General features: G+C 38.0%; 1 protein-coding gene across 1 annotated transcript in view; it reads right to left on the bottom strand.

Moving 5' to 3' along the window:
• Positions 1-25,391, bottom strand: part of DNAJC1 (DnaJ heat shock protein family (Hsp40) member C1) — a 185,606-nt gene extending 160,215 nt beyond the window's left edge. The window contains exon 1 of the mRNA XM_061126180.1: positions 24,873-25,391. Within this exon, the coding sequence (XP_060982163.1) occupies positions 24,873-25,073 (201 nt within the window). The 5' untranslated portion in view covers positions 25,074-25,391. The remainder of the gene's footprint in view (positions 1-24,872) is intronic.
• Positions 25,392-25,820: the final 429 nt, after the last annotated feature.

The following is a 25,820-nucleotide window of genomic DNA, read 5'->3' on the forward strand; positions in this document are numbered from 1 at the left end:
CCTGCTATTTAGAAAGCTGCCCTAAGAAACTGTAGCTATTCAAGACAACATCTGTAAAGCTGCTCACTGTGACACTGTTTAAAATAGAGAGAAAACTGGATACAACTTATATATCCATCCACACAACTGGATAATTTAAACATAAAATACAATGTAATATTATGAAGCAATTAATTGTTTAAATTAGATCTATATAATATGCATATATCTTTAAAATATAGAGTGAAAAAAACAACAAGCAGAACAGTATTTCCAGAATTTTATCATTTATCCTAATTCCATAAATGATACCAACAATACCATATTATGATTTTGGATAGGTACACATACATATGTAAAATAACTAAAATGGTCTAGGAGTATATGTATATTAATATATTAACTCACAGCAAGGTGTGGGTTTGTTAGAAGGTAAAGTCCAGCTAGAGAAGCCTTTAGCTAGATATATAATGCTTAAATTTTAAAGAATATTTTAATGTTACTTGAAAAAAATAGACAAGTTGCAGCAAATTTTAAGATAGCAATTGGAATAGAATGAATGGATGGGGGTAGGGATGAGAAATGATGAGGTACAGATGAGCAGAACCGGGTGTACAAACCCATAGACTTGAATCAATGAATAAGAAAAAGCAGGGGGGAAAAAAAACCCACAAAAATCATAAAGACTGAGGAAAGATTACAGAAGTATGTAGCAACAGCTGGGGTGGGGTGTGTAGTGGGAAAGGATGAAGTGGGCTGAAAAGGCAGAAAGAAAAGGCCTAACGACTGGTAAACTGATCCATTCCCTCAACGGTGGTTCAACTGTATAAATAAAAGGATGGCAGCATAGTGGGAAAGTACTCAGCAACTGTGTTTACACAGACAACAGAAAGTGCCACTAAAGTGGCAAAGTGAACTGTGCAAGGCCAATTAACCCTTTCACCTTAGCGTTTCATACTAACTGTCTCACTCACTGTGCCTCTGTTAGATCTACACTGATATGTGTTAGGACCAAACGCAATTATAAATCACTGTTACATGTATTGATGAATTCTGCAAATTCCATGAAGCACATCCATTTTATTTAGTGTTCTGAATACCTTCCTTGCTACTCTCATCTGGATTTAATTAAGGAACACTTTCAAAGGAAGAGAGGTTATCCAGAAATTCAAAGTACACATGTCCTTTATTAAACTATGAATTGATTACTACTCAGGTTTTTTTGGCCTAAAGGATTTTTTAAGGTTAGGTTCACTTCAAATTTCTTCTGAACAAATTAGGGGGAAATCAGGAAAAAAGTAACATAATTAAATGGGTAAAAATGTGATAGAGAAATACACTGAAGAGGTTTGCAAATCAACTGGCTGCTGCATAAGCAGCTGTGCCGGTAGTTATAATTTACTACTGTGAGGGGAACTTTGTATCTTGAAGGGCTATAAAATAGGACTTTCTTTTTTAAAGACAGTAATACCTTTATCACTGGAAACTGTATTCATCTTCCTGATTCCAAAATACAGCCAGGTATCCTCTTTAAATTATATTTGAGAGCAAGGATCATATTAATATCTTCCACACACTCTATAAAACTCTATGAAAAGCATCATATACTAGGCATGCAAATATTTGGTAATGAGTAATGTTGTGAGATGTTTAGTACGTGTGAAAGGTCTTGCTTCTATGAGACAAAGAGGGCCAATGGTAAAAGTATAAACTGTACTGTTGAATAGTAAATTAAGGCAATTTACATACATATTTATTCATTAATCCTAACACTCTTTTCCCTACTACCCCTAGCTCCTGAACGTACCAATATCATCCCACTATTAGTTAAAATTCCATGCCAAAACTTTTCCTGGCCATGTGATTTATCACCGAATCTTAATAGCAGTAATTTTTAAAATGCCAAATACTGGGGAAATGCCAACAGATGGTTTTGAAGTGGGGTTTTAAGGAATATATACTTTATTTCCTAACCTAACAAAGATCAATACCACCCTGAAAGGTTATACTTGCTTTTGGGAGCAAGGGACTCTTCCCAGTTCTGGCTTTTCTAGTTTCTTCTCAATGGGTAACAAAAGGCAAGAGCTGGAGAATTCAGCCCTCATCTAGCACAGAGGCTGTTCACTGAAGCCAAGAGCTGTGATAAAACCAGTGGAGGAAGAGAGGGCTAGCAGCCTTTGCCTTTCTCTAAGTCTGTTCCTGAATTTAGGCCAGGTTTCCCTACTTCTCTTTTCTTTCCTAAAAGCAACAGCACAGCCACCGCAGAAGCAGCACATGGAGACCAGCATCATCAGTGAGGGGGAGATGGAGCCAGTGGTAAGGAGCGGCGACAATCCAAACCTGCCCTCAGGAACGCGCCAGGGCACAGGGCGCTTCTTTGCAGGCAGGCGTGACTGTGGCGCTCACTCACGCAGCCGCCTCCTACTCCCTCAGGCCCTCTCACACTCAGAGGTGTACATCGCAGCGCTTAGTACTTCAATGCCAAACAAGAGTCAAAATTTTATCTTACGTGATTTTTTTTAAAAAAGAAAACCACCAAATGTAAAAGAAAAATGAAAGAGACTATACCATGTAAATACCATTTAGCTTAAAGCGGAAAGATACAGACAGTCTAATTTACAAAGCTCAGTTTCTCTAAAGCAACTATTATCAGGTTTTCTTCAGGAATTGACTTCTCTGTTCTACGAACACATAAACTATAATATGATTAAAATAAAATTCTGAATGAGAAATGGCTTCCAAAAGTAGTAATTATTAATTTAACCCAAGCAAGTATTTGTGTGATTTAAAAAAGTACAGATCTCTCTTCCTGTTTCTCTTCTGAAACCTCGAATCTCTGGAGCCAATTTTGGTCTTGAGTTTAGAATTGATCCCCAGTGCACGGGACCAAAATGACACATACCCAGAAGACAACAGACAGTTATGATGATTTTTTCACATTAAATAAAACAAATACACCTTAATACATCCAATATGACATTTAAGTCAAGCTTTTGTTCTAGTACTGACCCTACAAACAGTCCTTACATCACTATAGATCTCCATGTCCCCCACCTGGAATAATAAGGACTGATAATCAGTCTTTTCTCTATTTTAGAAAAATGACAAGATTGTCTAATATAAAAATTCTTTGAAAAATCTACAGGAAAGTAATAAATAAATGAAGAAAATGCTTTTCAAAGTGACAAGGGAAAAGATCCATGCCCATGTTATTTTTCTACATTCTATACATCAAGTCAACATTTAGATAATACACAACTGCAAAAGTTTTCTTTTTAAATGATGTCTAGTCTCTGTATAGGAACATTTGGATTATTTTGTAAATTAGATAAGCATCAAAAGTTTTCTTTCGGAAGCTCTTCTACTTCAAGACTTTCCACCTTTCTCTTTCCTCACCAACCAAATATTAATTCAGTTTTTTTAATTAACTTTTAATAGGTAATACAATAGTCAAGAAGACTAAAAAACATAAAATATGAAAGGCCAGTAGCCACCTGAAAACACATCTCAATTAAGAGAGGGAAATTTTAATAGGGAGTGAAGGAGAGAAATAAAACAGGCAAACTCTCCAGGAGTTTCCATTAGGTCATGAAGCAAGATTTTGTTGTACTCACATACTGATACAGTAATTTGCAAAATTCACAGTCTCTCAGTAAAGTAGGGAAGTCAATCAGCAAGTGAAAGGACTGACTCAGAACCTGGTCAGACTGGGGTCAGCAACTTCTTAAGCTTGAAGTATGTTTAGCCAAACTACACAACGCCAGAGCACAGGTAGGCCTACTGTTTTCATGCATCACATGAGCAGTCCATCAACTGATTATATTTTGTCTAGAAATGCAACTGAATTTATCTCCTCCAGGCATTATATACTTCTTTCAAAGATTCCATAAAACCAGCACAGTGCCAAGGACTAATAGAATAGATGGAAGAATGGAAGAAGGTTCAGGAAAAAGGGAAAGGAATATAAAAGACTGTGGAAACATATACAAAACCAGAATCCAAAAGCACCTTTCTAAAACACGAGAATCTGAAGGCTAAAGTACTACAGACATCACAGGGCCATCTTCTATTCGAAGACTCTGTATCAGAAACGTCTAAGGCTATAAGAAAATGCAAATATCAATTCTGGTTAAACACTGTCACTGAAGTGCACTTTTGTTAGCAATCAATTACTAAGTTTATTGTAGGTTAATTACTGTTGACATGTGCTTCTTTACCTTGAACTACCTTCCATGTGATTAGTAGAGTGGTATGATGTCCTTATACTGCAGAAGTGGTGTTAGCTCAATTTGATCTCTAACCAGCTCATTCATTTTTTTAAATGGAGATGAGCTTTCTTGCAATTAAAGAGAAAGCCTTAGCAACATATGAAGAACTTAAAAAAAAAAAAAAAAAGAAAAGAAAAAAAGCTAAAAATTCACAGAAATGCCTCCCTTTAATGTAAGTAGTACCTAACCTGAGCCACCAGAGAAGAATGCCTCATGGCTCAGATGGTAAAGAATCTGGCTGCAGTGCAGACCTGGGTTCAATTCCTGGGTTGGGAAGATCCCTTGGAGAAGGGAATGGCTACCCACGCCAGTATTCTTGCTGAAGAATCCCATGGACAGAGAAGCCTGCCAGGATACAATCCATGGGGTTGCAAAAAGCTGGACATGACTAAGCAACTAGCATATAACAGTACCTAGTTTAGTAGCTCTGAGAACATCTATGATTCCAACTATGTAAAGCTATCTGATGAAGCTAAGAATACAGTTGAAGAAGCACATTTCCTGCATTTTTCAACCTGTAGATCAGTGAAAAGCATTCTACCCTGAATCATATTTTGAATTTTTATTCAAATGACCTAAAAAAGGTACATTTTAAATAACGGAGCAGGAACAAAAGAGTTTAAAAGAGTTCTAAAAACTGGCTGACTATGATGCTAGATACAAATGTTGGTGGGAGATTAAGTATTTTTTTATTTTGTTAGTACTTATTATAAAGTTCCATAGATTTTGCCCTCTACTCAATCCTATTTCTCCTAAAAATCTGTTACTTTCAAGGGGGTGATTTTGCAGAAGGAGAAGCCAAATATGGTATTGTAGCAGAAATAACTGTTAATAGATCTGGTCCACCTGGATAAAGTAGAAAATAACAGAAAGCAAATTAAAAACAGTATTCTAGTCAAGAGGAGACCCTCATTTGCTTCTTGGAGGATTTGTCTCAAGGCTCACTGATGCAACTCAAGTCAGTCGAAAATGCATAATGGATAAAAGGACTATCAACCTTCTCTTGCTTACCTACTATTCTGAGCAGAGTTTGTTCTAGGCCTTCGATTTCTTCACTGTTTCTGATAAGAATCAAAAGTTTCTTCTCCCACAGCTTTTGATTTGCATTATTCTGAATTGATTTTTTTGTCTAATTCCCCAGCTTACCTTTCTCAGAATCAAAACATAACAGATTTATGGGGCTGGAAAGTCCTTAAGTTATCTAGTCTAACCTTCTCTACGTGAGGAATCCCCTCTATATTGTGCGTTACAAATTTCTATTAACCACAGTGATAAATACTGTGCTAAATGTTAAAGCAGTAAACAACAAAAAAAGACACAAAATCCAGATACTGACAAACCATATGTGTACATATATTTGCTAGTCTGTCCTGTGAGCAATACTAGACACAGGACGCCGCAGAAGCAACAAGCACACGTGGTGCCTGTATTCTGGTTTCCAAATATTAGTCTTTAATAAAAAGAACCAGAGCTCCTTGGAGACATGACTGATGCCAGGGCTGGGGTATCGAAAGTGCAAGATAGATCTGGAATATCCTGTGTTGCCAGAAAATAAATGCCCTGAAAAACAACACAGATAAGTGAGACAAAGGACAAGGGATCTGATGTGAAGAAGTTCTTAATGGCTAAATGTGGTATGAGTAAGAAAACAATGATAGTAATGGAGCATAACCCATAGACTGAAATAAGTAACTGACCAAACAGTGAGAAGGGATAGCTCTTGCTTATAATATAGAAAGAATAATGGAAACAAACAAACAAAAAAATCACCATTTGGTAAATACCATAGTAGCATGGTAATGCTGACCACAGGCAAGAATCATCAATAGATGCTAAAATTAATGGGCAAAAGAATGATGAGAAATAAGATATCTGCATAATCTTTAAGTATTTTCCCACAAGAAAAATAACAAAGGGAAAATAGTACTAAGGTGGTGCAAAAGTAATTGCTGTTTTACATTGTTGAACTTTGTCAGTCAATATTGGAATACAGTCTTAAATAAACGTGGCTATGTTAAACATTATTTTAATGCACATTTCTCGATTTGTTTTTTGTTAATTACTTATTACTTGCTATGTATTTTATATTTATTTTAAACTATAGAAATGATGTTTGACAAAAAGCAAATTTGAGCAACTTTTTATTCGAGTTCAAAATGGGTCGTAAAGTAGTGGAGACAGCTTGCAACATCAAAAACTCACTTGGCCCAGGAACCACTAACCAAGGTTCACTGCAGTGATGGTTCAATAATTTCTGCAAAGGAGATGAGAGCCTCAAAGATGAGGAGTAGTGGCTGGCCACTGGAAGTAGACAATGACAATTGAGAGTAATCATCGTAGGTGATCCTCTTACAACTACACGAGAAGTTGCCAAAGAATTCAATATCAACCATTCTACAGTCATTTGGCATTTGAAGCAAATTGGAAAGGTGAAAAAACTCCGTAAGTGGGTGCCTCATGAGCTGACTGAAAAAAAAAAAAAATCATCGTTTTGAAGTGTCATCTTCTCTTAATTCTACACAACAATTAACCATTTCTTGATCAGATTGTGACATGCAGCAAAAAGTGGATTTTATATGACAATTGGCAATGACCAGCTTGGTGGCTGGACTAAGCAGCAGCTCCAAAGCACTTCCAAAAGCCAAACATGCATCAGGAAAAGGTCATGGTCACTGTTTGATAGTCTGCTGCCTGCCTGATCCACTACAGCTTTCTGAATCCCACTGAAACCATTACATCTGAGAAGTATGCTCAGCAAATTGATGAGATGCACTGAAAACTGCAATACCTGCAGCCGCATTGGTCAATAGAAAGGGCCCAATTTTTCTCCATGACGTTGGACCACACGTCACACCAACACTTCAAAAGTTAAACGAATTGGGCTACAAAGTTTTGCCTCATCTGCCATATTCACCTGACTGCTCGCCAATCACTTCAAGCATCTCAACAACTTTTTGCAAAGAAAATGCTTCCAAGAGTTTGTCAAATCCTGAAGCATGGATTTTTATGCTACAGGAAAAAACATTTCTCACTGGCAAAAATCTGTTGATTGTAATGGTTCCTATTTTGGTTAATAAAGATGTGTTTAAACCTAGTTATAATGATATAAAATTCATGGTCCGAAACTGCAACTACTTTTGTACCAATCTAATAGCCTTACAATGAAAAAATCTGGCAAACATAACCATGAAATCAAAGTGAAGCTCATCTGTAATGCGACATCATGGGCCTGGTGATACGTTACACTGAAAAGGGTGCAACATCACTTCCACAGTATTCATGCAAAACATGCATAACCTGAATTTAGTTAAGGGAAAACATTAGATAAACCCAAATTGAGGGATGGGTTTCTCTGGTGACTCAGTGGTAAAGAAACTGCCTCCCAAGTGGGTTTGATCCCTGGGTGGGAAAGATCCCCTGGAGAAGGAAATGGCAAACCACTCCAGTATTCTTGCCTGGGAAATCCCATGGACAGAGCAGCCTGGCAGGCTACAGTCCAGGGGGGCATAAAGAGTTGGACACAACATAGCAACTAAACAACAATAAATTGAGGGGCATTCTAAAATATAACTAATCCAATACTCTTGAGAAGTATCAAAGTCAAGAACAACAAAGACTAAAGAACTGTCCCAGAGTAGAGAATATCAATGAGGTAAGAACTAAATGTTATGATTCAGGACTAGGAAAAAAGATGCTAGTAGGACAACTGATGAAATCTGAATAAGATTATTACTATTATTAGTTAATAATACTGTGAAAGTGAAAGTCACTCAGTCATGTTCAACTCTTTGAGACCCCTATACAGTCCATGGGATTCTCCAGACCAGAATAGTGGAGTGGATAGCCTTTCCCTTCTCCAGGGATCTTCCCAACCCAGGGATCAAACCCAGGTCTCACACATTGCAGATGGATTCTTTACCAGCTGAGCCACAAGGGAAGCCCAAGTATACTGGAGTGGGTAGCCTATCCCTTCTTCAGCAGATCTTCCTGACTCAGGAATCAAACTGGGGTCTCCTGCACTGCAGGCGGATTCTATAACAATACGTACCAATGATAATTTCCTGATTTTGATCATTTTATTAAGTTATGTAAGACATTTGGGGAAACTAGCAGAAGGGTGTAAGGGAACTGCATTATTTTTGCCACTTTTTCATTAAGTGTAAAATTATTCCAAAATGAAAGATCATAAGTAAACAGTTTATGTAGCTCTTAATTCTAATATTCAAAGTTAAGAGATCATACACGCCCTTAGCCTTTCTTTTTCACATTCAATATGTTCTTCATTGGACAAGATGCCCAGAACTCCTACTTATACTATAGCTCCACTTTTAAAAAGCTCCATTTGTTACCAGGAAGGTATATAATATACTGTTTTAGATTGCTTTATATTTCTCACTTTGTATGATCAAGTATGTATGTTAATGCAACCTAGAACTGGTTTTTAAAAGCAGATGCATAATACTGTTGGCCTAATGCCAAATTGTGATCAACTAAAACTTTAGCATTTATCTTTACTAAAGACAAATTAGATCTTCCCATTTTATACTTGTGCAACTGATTTTTTTTTTGCAATTGATTTTCAAAAGGAAAATATGGAATTACCTTTTTCTGTGATTATTTCCACCCTTTTCGTTTCTGCTCATATTTTACATGTAAGGGTACCAATTAGATTATTTTGAAGTACAATTCTAAAACTCACTCACCATGTACTAAATACATACTATTTACAGTGTACTATTACAAATTAAGGGTCTATACAAAAATTTGCCATGGAGTGGTCATATTTGATTGGAAGAGGAGGGTAAATCTTAATAAAGGGATTAAATTTAGGCTAGATTTTAAAAAAGAGGTAGCATTTGAATAGTAAAAAATAATACAGAATAATGGTTATAATTTTTTAACATAAAAGACAAGAGTGTAAATCCTAACTCCATCAATTATTAGTTTTGGGGAAGTCTTTGAAATTCCATTTCCTCACTGATTAAATATTTAACTTGATAGAATTGTTTAAGATTAAATAAGATAATATATAGTTAAGCAGGAAGCAGAAAAATGGGTGCAAAAGAATGAAGCTGGACCCTTATATTACATCATACACAAAAATTAACTCAAAATGGGATCAAAGGTTTGAAGGTAAGAGCTAAAACTACAAAACTTTTTGAAGTTGGATTTGGCAATTACTTCTTGGACATGACACCAAAAACACAGGGAACAAAAGAAAAAAAAGATTAATTTGGACTTCATCAAAATTTAAAAGTTTTGTGCATCAAAGGACACTATCAAGAGAGTAAAAAAACAATCCCTGTTCACAAATCATGTATCTAACAAGGGATTAATATCCAAGATATGTCAAAAACTCCCATAACTCAACAAAAATACAATCCCCCCAAAATGGGCAAATTATTTGAACAGACTTTTCTCCAAGGAACATACAGTGAACAGCATATGAAAAGATATTCAACATTATCAATCATTTAGAGAAAAGGATACCACTTCTTATCCACTATGAAGGCTATTATCAATAGATAAGTAAATGCTGGTAATACTCTGGAGAAAATTAGAACCTTTCTTCTTGTGGGAATGTAAAATGATGCAGCCTTTCTTCTTGTGGGAATGTAAAATGATGCAGCCATGGTGGAAGAGTTTGGCAACTCCTCAAGAAGTCAAATATAAAATACCATATGATCCTGCAATTCTACTTCTAGGTATATCCCAAAAGAATTAAAAGCAAGGGCTCAGACAAATATTTATTCACCAGTGTTGAAGGTGGCATTACAGTTGACTCTTGAACAATGTTTGGTGGGGATAGGGGAGGTGTGTGTTTAGGGGCATGGATGTTCTGAGCAGTTAAAAATCTATATACAACTTATACTCAGCCCCCACATTGGCAGATTCAATCAACTGTTTGATCATGTAATATTATACTATTTACTAATGAAAAGCATCCATAAATGAACTTTGGTAGTTCAGACCCATGTTGTTCAAGGGTCAACTGTATTTACAGTAACCAAAGGTGGAAGCAAGTTTATCAACAAATCAATGTATATATTCCACAAAATGTGATGTATATATTCAATGGAATAGTATTCAGTCATAAAAAGAAATATGATTCGGGGACATTCTAAAATATGGATTAACCTTGAAGACTAAGTGAAACAAGCCAGACACAGAAGAATAAATATTGTAGGACTCCACTTATATGAGATATTTGGAAAGGGCAAGTTCTTAGAGACAGAAAACAGATTAGAGGTTACTAGGGCCTGAGAGAAGAGGGAATGGGTAAGTAATTTTTAGAAAATAGATAACAGTTTCTATTTGAGATGATGAAAAAGTTCTAGGAATCAATAGTGACGATGGTTGTGTAACATTGTGAATATTCTTAATGCCAATCCTTAAAAAAGGATTAAAATGGTAAATTTTAGGTTATGCATATTTTACCACAATTATTTAAAAAGGAGCTAGCATGCTCTACTCATATAAAAGTACTCATATAGAGTACTTTTGGAGGTGGAAGAAATTTTAGGCAGTCAATAGTATGAGCAAAGTTACTGAGGTTAAAAAAAAAGGTACATATATGAGGGAAAAAATTTGAAATGATATAGTTAAAAACATTAAAAAGTGGTTTTCTTTGGATATTTAAAATTTCCCTTTTCTTTACTTTTACACTGAGAAAAGTAATAAAAACTATTTAAAGAACAACTCCTCATACAGGTAAGAACAGTGTATTTGAAATATGTTGCATGAAACTAATATCCACTGAAACTCTTTGATTTTAGTACTGTCCACCAAGTTGGTTACAAAAATGTTTTCAGTGAGATTAACCCTCACTGTCCTATTTTTTGTTTTGTGCATTTTGAAGACCACAAGAAAACATAATAGTATTCACATCCAGAAAAAGACAGTCTTTTTAAGAGGTATGCAATTGGAATATTTTCAAATCATCAAAAATAAAATTACCTGTATATGTCTTCAGAACCACTCATTTCCTCCAGAAGTGGTTTTTCTGACATGTACCTGAGTTTCAATAACTATTTTCCCATCTGGCACAGTTGAATCTAACTAGACTCAGGACAGAGCTCAGGACTCTCCTCCAAACATTCCCAGTACAGGGCCACGTACATCACTCTGAAGAAACGGACTACTTATTATCGTATTCAAAACCTGTCGGATCTGATTGTTCTAGAAATGTTACTTGCCTGTTTTAGCACCCAGACTTGGACCAAGCCTAGTAATAGTGAACAAAGAGGGACACAACTGAATGATTTACTGTTCCTTTTAATGCCTAAGTAACAGCTCTTATACTGCTGTGAATAATAGGCCTGACTGTATTTCTGGATGACAAGTGGTAAAAGGCTCTTAGATAAAAGGAAAATGGTATTAAAAACAGTAATAATTTTAAAAGAAGTGCAGCTTTAAAAATACTCAGGAGTCAAAGTAGCACTGCAAATACTTGAGGGACCTCCTCCTAAACCCTACTCCGAATACATATCTAGATGAAATGAAGAGAAAATCATAACTATACAGCTATGGTCAAAACTAGTCAAGTATCTCTATAGACAAAAACTAATGGAAACCTGTAGCCACAAACAGAGCTTACGCTAACAGCCTGGACTCCACACCTGTGAAGTAGGCAGAAGAAATGAAAAGTCTGTGTTCCACAGAGCAATGAGAACTTAAAGTACTTCTACAAAAGGCCTGGGATCAGAGCCAGGATGATGCTAGAAACCAAGGAGTGCAGTGGGACTCCACCACTCATGGGAAAAAGGTGTAAAAAGTTGAGAAAGACACTGCCGGAAGCTACAGCTTATAAAATATTATGTATCTGAGATATTAAGAGACCATAGTTTCTGCACAACAGCTGAAACCAGACCAAGCAATCTGCAGGCTTGGTATCTGGATCTGCAATGGCCTCAGGAGGGAGCCCTAAGCTGCCTGTGTAAGACCTGAGGCTTGTCTAGGTATCTCAGGGAAAGAAGTAAAAGCCACTACTGAGCCTCTAGGGAGGATAGGTGAACAGAAAGGAGAGAGAAACACGCACTCGGGGTAGACCTGAAAATGAAAATTCTACCTAAATATAACATTTTAATTATGAAAGAGAAATTATTTCCTTTTCAGTTTAATTACCTATGTGCAATTCTTCATAAAAACCTCAGTCTAAAACATCTTTATATCTTGATAGGTTTGAAGCAGACACACAGCCTGCACAACTGTATGCGCGGGTCTTGCTTTGAGACTTCTGGGCACAATTAAATTAACCCTGTGGTCCATATTATCAAAGCTGGCATACCCTAAACCATCTTGTGTTTGCAATGTTCAGAAATTTCCTGTTGCTAACTTTGATGAGCCCAGAGAATTATTTATAGTAACCTCAAATCACGCTTGGTGTAGTTCCAAGACAACTGGAACAACAGTGGCTCGGGTCTTCTCCAGGGTAGATTTAATACATATCTAAAGACTATGAAATCAAGTAGGCTTCTCAGCTTGCCTGTATTTAAAAAACAAAACAAAAAAACCAACTTTATTGAGGTAGAAATGCTATAGAAAGAACCGTGGTTTGTTCATTTTTTAAAAAATAACTCTACTGTTGTGGAGAGAATCAAAGGTCATTATTTCTCTTGTGCATTTTATTTTAAGGCATTAAAGAAAATAACTTAGAGGAAATATATATATATGTATATATATTCAGGGGTACTCCAAAAGAAGACAGTAAATAAAGTGGATGTGAGAATTATGATTTTGGGCTTTACATAAGAATAAAATTTCTGTTGAGTACTTTCATCAAAAACTTAACAGGAAAAAAAAAAAAAACTTAACAGGTTGTTTCATAATCCCTCCCACCATTGTTAGCCATAAATAAAACAGAATGGATGATCCTCTTCTGGGAGAGCTACAGAAAGAGACTGCTACATGAGGAAATAGGTTATATATTGCTGAGGTCTCTTTTAACTTCAGGATTCTGTATTGGTTCTTTAATTTTTGTTTTTCCCCTTAGCATAGAGTTTTCAGTATCTCTGACTCCAATGCAATTTCTTTCCTAAGCTAGGACTATTTAAAACAATAATAGCCAGGTATAAGAACCACTAATATAATGATCTACTTCCTTTCCTTACTTGTTTATGAAATTACAAAGGAAAAGGGGAAAAGATCAGCAATTAGTTAATCAGTTCAAAATAAAGCAGTACATTTAGGAGCAATGTGGTGGTGGCAAAGGCGGCCAGCCAGTGGACAATAATGACTTTGGAATCCCTAATTGATAGTATAAGAGCAAAAAGAATGGCACAAATAGAACTGCATCTGGAAATCCCTTTTTAAATTATTTAATGAAAGACATTATAATAATCAAAATAGATGACAGTAGAGAATGTAGTGAATATTTCATAGCTAATAATGTATTTGATGGGTGAGCTTCAGAGTAACTAGGGAGACGAGGCAACCTCAAAGTTAAAATTACAAAGTAGGAACACTGGTGATTTCCTGGTCAGAGTGTCACTAAAGACCTAACATATTAACTTAATAATGCTTTAAAAAATTACAAAATGTAACAGGCAAGTCAGCAAAATGACTAATTTGGATGACGCTGATTACTGAAAACACCCTCAGCGAACAGGCCTCTATGCATGGACCCTCTGAACCCACTGTCCCGAGAAGAGCAGCACAGACTATACTAACGGCCTTTACAGGCCAAAGAGAAGAATGGATAAATCGCACAAAATAGGAAGATGATATTTAGCACAACTGGAACAATCTAAAAACAAAGCAAAACAACAAGTACCATGAGTTAAAACACAAAACTTACAAATGATGTCCCTGACAAAATGGAAACGGCAATCAGTGATTTTATCCAAAAATATGTAGATATATACAACACAGAAACGTTCATTCTCTAAGGCTGTGATATCCAATGTGATAGTCATTAGCCATATTTGAACACTTGAAATGTGTCAGTGTAAATTTTTTATTTGAGTCACTTATATTTAAATTTTTTAAATGTCACTTGCTTCAGTTACTGCAAAGCTTTTGAAAGTATGTTTGGAAGAGCCTGAGTACATGAATCTACTTGTTAGCCGCATTCTATGAAATCTCAATACAGATTAAGTATTTTCAATCAAAATTATACAAATTGAAGTGTGCTAAGAAGTGTAAAGTGAAAATATATAACAAATTTTGATGTCTTAGTAAAAAAGCCCAAGTGTAAAATGTCTCAATAATTTAAAAAAATGTGAACACATGCTGAAATATTTTTGATACATGAGATTAAGTAAAATATATTAAGATTAAAAAATATATATATTAAGATTAATTTTACCTATCTCTTTTTTACTTTTTAAAATGTGGCTTTTAGAAAATTTTAGTTATATATGTGGCTTGTGTATTATGTATCTATTGAACAGCGCTGCTCTAAGAGATCAATGACTTTAAAATGAATGTCATCTGTCTAAAACCTGAGATATATGTCAGTCAGGATTTGTAAGTAAAATACTTCTTTATCTCCTAGTGCCACAAAATATTACTTCAGTCTACTCGGAATTTGTGTATTTATACGTTCCAAAGACCTGTGTATCCTCTTCACACAGAAGATTGTTACAAATCATTAAACTATTCCTTTGAGTTAGTACAAACTGTGGGTACGCTTAATGGTCATTCCACCATCCAGAGTAAGTAATCAAGTAACTGAAAGACACTTGATGTCTTTTAAATCTGGATTCTCTCACCAATATGTTAATGCCTTTAGTTCTAAAGACCTAAACAACGATCTTTAGTAGAGCAAAGATCTTGATGAGAGTAATTACACGGGACAATTTTACGTTTATATGTATACACATATATATACAGGCTTATAAATTTTCCACAGAAGAAAAACACTGTATCTGGCTGCCTTCACAGTGCTCTTCCAACCTTTTCCATATCATGGCATTTCAAAGAAAATTACATTTGAAAGACACTCTGGAGTTAACTTAAGGCTGCTCCAGGGAGGGCATCAATGTCCCAAGACACCGGCTTACTGTACATCACCAGGAGGCCTGGGCTCAGAGGGCCTCGCAGAACACTGCAAAATATCTCTGCCCCATACTTTGTTTTCATCTGACTCATATTTTATTCTTACTTATGCCTACAGTTGTGAAAATACAACCCCTCAACATTTTTAACAACAATATACAAAAAAGGCCACAAGATGGAGATATTACTCCATCAGAGTATTTGTACTGATGTGTTGTTTTTTTCCCCATGTATATTTCCCTCTCTCAGTATATGTCTTACTTTCTCCTTCAGTGATATTCTCACTTACTGTCTCTATCCCTAACATTTATACTGGTTCCTCTGCCACTTTGGCCTTCACTAGCATTATTAGAGAAATATAATGAGTACTTTTATGTCCCTTATTTTAAATATTAAAAGCAGGCAGATAATTAGAATAGTTTAAGCTCAAAATAAATATTTTTATTTACAAATTTTTCTCCGATAGGCAAGAATTCTTTTAAAAATTTGCTATCTGCTAGGAAATAGGTACTCCAAAAGCCATTTACTGGTGTACATTCTGCTACTTTATAAGGCTACATATTTATTGGGTTGGGCAAAAAGTTCGTTTGGGTTGGTTTTAAGATCATATAGAAAAACCCAAGTGAACTGTTTAGTCAACCCAATAATACTTCATGTTGATACCCCTCCAAATTTCCCTGGAATTCTTCTTTGACAACAGTCCTCAAAACAGTTCATGAGCCTTACTGGAAATTTATTTTCAGATCTCTTTATCAATCCAAAGGGTACTTACCCCAGCTTGTTAACCCAACTTAGTCACCAAGTTTAGCTTCAAATGACTATTAACATAGGCAAAAATCAAACTCATCTTAAAGATGCACTGTTAATGAAGACACTGTCAAATATGTTACAGGCTTTGAAAGCAATTCAAAATAAGCAATTTCAACAATGTTTTGGGAAGTGGCAGCACTGTTGAAAGTCTGTGAAGCTTTCCACAAAAACTCATTTCCAGATCTAATTAACTCTAAGTTAAACCTTATATACTTCCAAAGGTATAATACAAATAGTCACACTAACTCTGTGGAACTACTATAGAACTGCACAGCGTGACAATCATCTGAACATTATGACATACTTAATACAAGCAACAATTTCCAGTCACCCTACATTATACATACTTATAGTCACTTCCTTAAATCAAATTTAATCACCAGTATTAACACAAAACACTACTTCAAGTCAGAGAAGAACCTAAACACTAATCTTGTATCTCTTAACTAAAAGTTGGGAGTTAAAAATGACTGCTAATAGTTTTTTTTTTTTTTTCATTCCCAAAAAGTCAGAGGCTTCTTTGTAATTGGCCATGGGTTAGCGTCCTTAACCTGATCCATTTTAATGGTATGAAGTCCTTAAGTATTGGCTAGAAATATGAAGTATCCACCCTCCTTAGCAGGCATGTATATGAACCCTAGGATTTTCCTATGGTCTCTTTAGATGGTCCCAATAAACGGCAACAACAATTGTTCTGGTCTTAACCCATTTGACAGCTGCTCACCACATGGCACAGGGGGGTCTCATGTAGAAAATCCTTGCGCTTTCTACAACCAGGAGTTGCATGTGTTCCAGAATTTAACTAAAATTAAAAAATTACACCCTTTTAGAATTCTAGTGTTTGCCCTCAGCGGCATTATTTAGTACTGCTTCTTTCCCATTTTAATACTGCTGCTTATACCATGACGTGTCCTTTATTTAATTCTTGATCTTAGACTCTTGCCTTTAATACTTAACTGAAATTCTATGAGCTGACTGTGTAGCTGCACATAACTTTATGCCCACTGCCTCACTGGCACTAAAATAGGAGTCTGCCTGACAATGAAGCATATTGTTTTATGCATATATTCTCTCTAAACAGAAATGTTGACTGCGGCATGCCCTTGCTTTTGCAACATGTCTGCTTATATACAAGATTCCAGTTGCTGGATGTTGGTAATCAGAAATGTTAAGTGAATGAGTCCTAAGCTTATTTAATGTAGTATTAAGGAGAATGAGACACGAATTTTTTTTATTTTTTTGAGACACTAATTTTAGATTAAATTCCTAATTAAATCCGAGAGACACGATTACACGAAAATTTCAGTAAATATAAGCTTAAAAAAACTTAGCTGTTAAAATGGCATACTATGATGTTACTTAAAACATAATCATATTTTACATCCATTAGTGTAGGACCCATCTTTCACGAGGAGGTGTTTTGATGAAAATAAAGAAAGGAAAAAGAAAAAAAAGAAAAGAAAAGAAAGAAAGGACTGTGGATTCATTATAAAAGGGTATGGGGTCTTGCTTCACCCAATCAGAAGTCTCTTCCCACTTCAACTGCTTTATTTCATCTCTGCACACTTCTATACAAGAAAAGCTTTGGAGTTGTTTCTAATTCTGGGTGAAATTAATTAATGCCATCATTGTTCAAATAGACCCAGTAAGGCCTGACTTAGAAAAAGATTCCCAAAACCATATAGTAGCAGTCTGTAGAATAAGAAGTTCATTGATAGAAAACATAGAACGGAGACCAGGCTTAATACAGACATTAGGCATTTTATCACCTGGTGTTACTTACAACTGCCACAGAAGTTCCCCTCTCTGCAATCAGGTCAAGTATCTACCCTCTCCTCTATCCCATCCTGTGCATCATTCCCAACAATGAATAAAACATACAATGTTGCAATTCACATCACACCAATCACTGGGTAAGGTGGTGACTTTTATGAAAAGATTTTAGAATCCATCTCTATGAATAATTGCAATAAAGGACAGTTCCAATTTCCCCTTTCAGCTTAGGGTATGTCTATGAATAATAAAAGATAAACTGGGACTTCCCTAGTAGTGCAGTGGTTAAGATTTTGAGCTTCTAGGGCAAGAGGCCTGGGTTCCACTCCTGCTCAGGGAACTAAGATCCCACATGCTGAGTGATGTGGCTAAATAAAAGACAAACGATTCTAGGACTGTTCTCATAACTAGTGTAACGGTGAGGGGAAAGAACTTCCCTGGTGGTCTAGTGCTTAATAACCCTCCCGCAGGCATAGGGGACACGGTTCAACCCCTGGTCTGGGAAATCCAACATGTGGTGGCTGTTCAGTCCCTCAGTCATGTCCAACTCTGCAGCCCCCTGAACTGCAGCACGCCAGGCTTCCCTGTCCTTCACCATCTCCCAGAGCTTGCTCAAACTCAAGTCCATCGAGTCGGTGACGCCGTCCAACCATCTCATCCTCTGTTGCCCCTTCTCCTCCTGTCTTCAAACTTTCCCAACATCAGGGTCTCTTCCAGTGAGCCAGCGCTTCACATCAGGTGGCCAAAATACTGGAGCTTCAGCTGTAGAAGTCCATGGGGTCCCAAAGAGTCCAACATGATTAAGCAACTTTCACTTTTCAGTTTTAGCATCCAGTGAATACTGAGGGCTGATTTCCTTTAGGATGGACTGGTTGGATCTCCTTGCTGTCCAAGGGACTCTCAAGAGTCTTCTCCAACACCACAGTTCAAAAATATCAATTCTTCGGCATTCAGATTTCTTTACAGTCCAACTCTCACATCCATACATGACTACTGGAAAAACCCTAGCTTTGACTACACGAACCTTTGTCGACAAAGTACTGTCTCTACTGTTTAATACATTGTCTAGGTTTGTCATTGCTTTTCTTCCAAGAAGCACGCATCTTTTAATTTCATGGCTACAGTCACCGTCCACAGTGATTTTGGAGTCCAAGAAAATAAAGTCTGTCACTGTTTGCACTGTTTCCCCAACTATTTGCCCTGCAGTGGTGGGACCAGATGCCATGATCTTCGTTTTTTGAATGTTGAGTTTTAAGCCAGCTTCTTCACTGTTCTCTTTCATCTTCATCAAGAGGCTCTTTAGTTCCTCTTCACTTTGTGCCACAAGGATGGTGTCATCTGCATATCTGAGGTTATTGATACTTCTCCCAGCTATCTTGATTCCAGCTTGTGCATCATCCAGTCCAGCATTTCACAAGACGTACTGTGCATATATGTTAAATAAGCAGGGTAACAATACACAGACTTGACATGCTTCTTTCCCAATTTGGAACCAGTGCATTGTTTCATATCTGGTTCTAACTGTTGCTTCTTGTCCTGCATACAGGTTTCTCAGGAGGCAGGTAAGGTGGCCTGGTATTCCCATCTCTTCAAGAATTTTCCAGTTTGTTGTGATCAAAGGCTTTAGGCTTTAGATCAATGAAGCAGATGTTTTTCTGGAATTCTCTAGCTTTTTCTGTGATCCAATAGATGTTGGCAATTTGATCTCTGGTTCCTCTGCCTTTTCTAAATCCAGCTTGTACATCTGGAATTTCTTGGTTCACATACTGTTGAAGCCTGGCTTGAAGGATTTTGAGCATTACTTTGCTAGCATGTGAAGTGAGTGCAATTGCTCAGCAGTTTAAACATTCTTTGGCATTGCTCTTTTTTGGGACTGGAATGAAAAGATCCCACATGCCTCAGAGCAATTAAGCCCATGCAACACAACTACTGAGCCCATGCTCCGCAATGGGAAGCCTGTGCACCACCACAACGAAGAGTAGTCCCCACTTGCAGCAACTCGAGAAAGCCCATGAGCAGCAGCAAAGACCCAGCGCAGTCAAAAATAAATTTAAAAAAATATAAATCTTTTTTTAAAAAAGAAAAGAATAGCATTAAAAAAAAAAAATAACCATTAAAAGAGGATTTCTGTTCAATCAGCCCTAGACTATGTGGCAAGAGTTTCCCAACAGACTTGCTTTTTCCCCATAAAGTATGTCCAGGCAATCTCCACTAAACAGTGTGTACATAAGAAAAACCAATTTTACAATAATCCAATCTGAGGCAAATACATATACAACTAAACAAATATTTATTAAGCTCTAACTCTATACATGATATGTTTTACATCAGAAACATAAATGACTAGAAGGTTATCTACCATTCCAGATTTTGTATTATCTCTTTCTCTGAATTAATAATTTTGGACTCTACAATGAAAATCAGGGAGTGATTATTACATGACAGATTTCTAAGGGAACAGACTCACTAGAGACAGACTGAACTATATTCAACTAACACCAGAAGCTCAGTGGAATCTAACACAAGAATCACTGGAGAGAACTGATATAGTACAGGTTCACCAGTCATTTATGAAAGAAATCTTCCTCTTTATTTCTAAAAAGCACTGTGCTGGGGTTTGAGAAGTCCCTTTTAATGACTCTGCACTTCTCCCCCATCCAAAAAACTGAACACACAGGTCAGGCAAATAGAGATCAAATAGCACCTTTATTAATGAAAAGCTATTGGGTGAATTGAGATTATGTATGAGAGCCAAAAGGGCTTGCTAGCCATTTTTGCCCTTCCATCTCCATCCTAGGCGTTGAGACAGTACATTCAAGAGAAAGTCTGGCCCAGATAATAACTTTCTTACTGGTCTAGGGCAGAGAAGAGAATGAGCCTCATTACTTACAGCTTTGTAATTAGTTAGCTACCCCTAATCAAAGGGCTTCCCTAGTGGTTCAGACCATAAAGAATCTGCCTGCAATGTAGGAGACCTGGGTTCCATCTCTGGGTCAGGAAGATCCCCAGGAGAAGAGAATGGCTAGCCACTACAGTATTCTTGCCTGGAGAATTCCACAAACAGAGGAGCCTGGTGGGTACAGTCCACTGGGGTCACAAAGGGCCGGTCACAACTGAGTGACTGACACACCCCAATAAGAAGAAAGGTCATCATCCTCCAACAAGGTAACTCACTCATTGATGGAAAGATGTAAGAGATGGGTCAAGAGACCAGCAGTGTTTCTTTAAGGAAGACGCTCCCCTTGGAGATATATATAGGATAAGTGCAATGTAACTGTCCCTCCCTAATACAGGCTGCTACTTTGTGCCTTTACACATCAGTGCATCTGAAATACAAACTGGAAGAGCTTAAAAGATTAATTCTGATTAAAAACCTAAAGTCCAACATTCTGTAAGCATATGTCACTTAATAGTTTTCTTCTTTTAATCAGGTTTCAGTGTTCATCTCAATGTAAGGATGCAGTTACTTAAAAATTTATAAGAGAAAGAGACACATTTTCTAGTTCTATGAATAGAAATCTGTAATGATTGGGACCAAGTACTCTGATTTCATCAGAAAGTAAACACTGCAAAATTTAAGATAACTTAGCTTGTTAAAATTTCAAAGATTTTTTAAATGATTATGGAGTACTTATTGTTGACTAGAACCCTGTACAAAGTATAAAGAAAGTCAAGGCCCCAAAGATAATGAAAAAAACATGCAGAATTGCTATTGACCCCACAAGAAATACAGGTGTCCAAGGACCAGAAGCTGTTAGAGGAGATATAAATATTGCTTGGGGATCTAGAATTTTAGTTACTAATGAAAGATATAAACACTTTTCCCCCCTACATTCCTCTAATCTTCTACCCTGTATCCTCTAAAATGATGCAATATCCAAATACAAAAGCCTTGTGGACAATTAAAGTCATTCTAAAATACAGTGAGCCTCTGGCCTGTCACCTGTAAACATCCCTCCACCAAAAACTTCTGGAATCCCTCTGAAATCTTTTAGAACCAATTTGAAACCTAGGAATACATCGAAAGGAATTCCTTTGCTTTATCAGAGCAATAAAAGGTCATATATTAATAAATATAATCCATTAAATAAAAACTGTCAAGCAATTACTTATTCAGTGAATTCCTGTTTAGTTTTAGTTAACCATGTTTATATTTTTCTTTCAGTAAATATTTAAGAGTCTGCTATGAAGAAAATAAAGAAAATACCATTTGTCCTAAAAATGAGGCAACTAACTTCACAAGGTCATAAGTGAGTAAATGGTTTGGTTCAAGTTTTTAAAAGGCACTGACTATTCCAATTATAGATTTTAGGGAGTGACTGAGCAAGTTTACTTCAGACCTGGTGGAAAAGAGGATAAAATGGATACCACATTCAGTCTCTAATCATCCCTGGTGTTTAGTTCAGGGTATGGAGATCGCAAAAAGATTTTTCTATCAATTGTCTCCAATTCTGGCCTGTTCCTTATCTCCTTACCCCAATCAACTAATCTACTGATCTCATCACACCACTGAAACAGCTTTAGAAGCGGTAACTAATGACCTCCACACTGTTCAATTCAACATTCAGAGCTCATCTTATTTGAACTACCATCAGCATTTAACCCAGCTGATCGCTTTCTTCTCTTTGAAATACTTTCTCCACCTGAAAGAGAAAAAGAAAAGTCTCTACTACTGTCCTCACCATACACCCTGCTCCAGCCACATTGGCTGATGTGTCATTCCTCAAATACTAAGCTAGCTCCAAGAGCTCTGCATTTAACTGGTTGCCTTTCTTGAATGCATTTATTCACATGGCTCACTCCCTTACTTCCTTCTGAGGCCTTTTCTGAGCATCTGACATTTATGTTTACTTGTTTGGTTGTTTATTATCTGTTTCCCCCTACCAAAATGTGAGTTTCGTTTGAGTTCAGGGGTTTTATTTTATATACTGGCCAATTCCCAGTGCTTAAAATTTAGTAGACATGAACTAAATCTCTGTTGAATGAGTGACAACCAAATTGATTAAATGCATAGAGCCTGGTCACCACATCTGAGTAACCTACCTACTTAGCTCTGGCTCCTCATGGCTGGCTAGTCAAGAGAGACTGGCTGTCTCTGGCCTGAAAATTACACATTATGGACCTAAGACAGGCTGCATCTGTCTCTACCAAATTTTTGGTCTCCTAAAAGTCTTCTGAGAAAATTAAGAGTCAATGTAAAGAATGTGTTCCAATCAGGTTCTTTGCTTAGGTAAAATAAAGTTTCTTCTGCATTCTTTCCAATTTCAAAACAACTGCGTAGAGAAACACAGATGATGAAAACAATTTTCCGGATCCTTCTATTCAACTTCTACCTCCACACGGAATCTTCTCAATTACCTATGCTTCTTTATTTTCCCATTTTTGCCCATATAGTTAAATGCTCTGGTTGTCCACATTACCTAATTAACTCTGCAACTTTAACTGCATGAATTTATAAATGAAAATTCTATGAGACTTCACATGCAAGCTAGATCACAGAATCTAAAATTTAAACCACTGCTACTAAGTTTGTGTTCTCTTAAAGCAGCTGTTAAAAGGTTTCCTTGAGTAATTGGAAAATATCTTTCAAAATCTTTGGATAGGTTATGTGTAAGACTCTAGCTACAGAATTTAATCAATTTTGGTAAATTCTAATAAAAAATATTCTCAGTATTAAAGGCATTCTTAAGAGTCTTCAGAGTTTATTTCACTAATGATTCTTACACATACTGCATCACTATTTACTTTGAAATAAGGTATACTTTGTCTCTACTAGCAATAAGTGGCACCAGATGAAGATAATGAATACAGACAACACGAAATTGTATGCATGTAAAAATTTTAAGTGTGAAATGTTTAAACTACTTCATAACTCTTACAAAATTGAAATTCGTTAAAGTAATGGTGCCGTGGCAACAGCATTTTTATATTCACTTACATTTAATTGAAAAGTAAATTTCCATTTTGTGTTAAGCTGAACAGTTCACACACATTTATGATAACCTGTTGGGGCGAAATGTCCATTTCACCTCTGGTAACGCCAAGTGTGCCCTGAATAACAGTTGTGGGTAAACATTAATACCTTTTTGCCCCCTAACTATTCAAAGCATTTTTATGAAGGGCTCAATCAGAAGGTCTGAAATTCTTTCACCGTATACTCGTTAAACCAGTGAAATGGCATCTTCTCAGTATGAGTCATTCAGCACTCCCAGAGTGAAAGCAATCAGAAAAAAAAAAAAGGACAAGTTAAAGTCTAGAGCTGAAGAAGGAAAGAAAACGAAAAGAAAAGAAAAAGAAAACGATCCTGTGCTACTGGCTGAGCTCCTCTTCCTGGAGCACCCCAAGTGCCTCTACTGCCCCAGCACTTGATGGCTCCTTCTCTGACTTCCCGAACAACATAGTAGAGGCTTCAAGTTCCTGCAGATTTCTAAACGGGGCTACGAATGCCTAATCCAACAGGCTACACACATTACAAAGTACAGTGCAAGAAAAACTTCTGCAACCCAGACGCCAACCAAAAGGCATTCCTACCTTTCCGCAAAGACAGGAAAGGAGGCTCTTAAAAGGATAAGTGGTAACTGGGAAGGTGAAAATTTAGAGGGAGACACGACCACCTTCCCCACAATCAGAGGGGCAGGAAGAGAAAGGGTTTAGGAGTAAAAGATCTACCCCCACCACTCCTCCTTCCTCCAGCACAGCAGGGTGCAAGGATCTCCCCCAGAATGGCAGAGGGAAGAGAAGGGATCCCCACCCCAGGCTGGTGGCACCGTCCAGACTGTCACAGAGACCGGAACTTGAGAAGAGGAGCCGGGCGGTGAGGGACTGGGGAAGGCGGGCCATTCCCTCCGAGCCAGGTTAGGAGAAGACCGTGGTCAATCGGACAGAGAACGGCAGCCGAGCCCAGGACGACCAAGTCTTGCCCCGCAAGCCGGGCTCCCTCGGAGAAAACCCGGTCAGAACCCGCCCCACCCCCTCCTTTCCGCCCCAACCCACACGTTCTGCCCAGGAGATGCAGCCTTCGAGCGAGCGGGCGGCCCCGCTTACCTGCTGCACCCCGAGGAACTGGTAGAAGTTGAGCTGCACCTCCTCCACCAAGTCAAATAACTCCAGGTCTCCGCTCTCCCAGCCGCGCGCCGGCCCCGCGGCCGCCAGCAGCAGCAGCAACAGCAGCGGCGGCGGGAACGGCACGAGTCCCGGCCGGCGGCGCGGAAGAAGCCGGGCCAACCGGGAGCAGGGCGCTGTCATCGCGCCGGGCTCGGAGAGGTCAGCCGCCGCGCAGAGCCGTCGGCCGAGACCCGGGGACGTGGCGGGCAGCGCGGACTGTGGGAACACTGCTTGTCAGTCAGAAGCACGGGCAGCCGCCCCGGAGTCTCCCGCCCAGCGGCCGGTCCTGGCCAGAAGGCAGGGGCGGCGAAAGACGGCGGGCGCTTCGTCCAGTGAGAGCGCGGACGGAGCCGCGGGCGGCCCTAGCCTCCGCGGACCCTCACCCTTTACCCGGGCCTACAAACAGCTGGCGAGCCAGCGCCGGGCGCTTAGGTAGCGCGGCGAGGGGGGAGAGGCTTCCCCTCGCCTCAGCCTATCCCAGGCCTTGCTTCCGGTGACATCACGTCTCCTAGCAACCGCAGAGAGGAGGCGGGGCCGGAAGTACGGGTGCCGGCGCCCCAGACCTGGGCCTCAGCAAACTGCTTCTCAGTCGCTGGCGTGCTCCGCGGAGCCACACGAATGTTGGCACAGATTAAGAGACGTGGACAGTTACAGACATCGCGCATCTATCTGGAACGTCCTAAGTATCTGTGAAACAGCGACCTCCTTGTCCTCCCCCAGATATTGAAAACTAAAAGCATATTTGAAAACTGAGTTATTGATTACAGCCTCTGTTTCATACATTTAATTATTCCATCCCCCAAAATACAGGAGGAATTGAACCCAGGGCTTGAAAGGGGCAAATCTAGTGAGCAGTCTAAAGTTTCCTTTTAAGAGAGGTGAAGAAGA

Source organism: Dama dama, chromosome 23 (genome assembly GCF_033118175.1).
Source record: "Dama dama isolate Ldn47 chromosome 23, ASM3311817v1, whole genome shotgun sequence".
In the NCBI taxonomy this organism is placed as follows: Eukaryota; Metazoa; Chordata; class Mammalia; order Artiodactyla; family Cervidae; genus Dama; species Dama dama.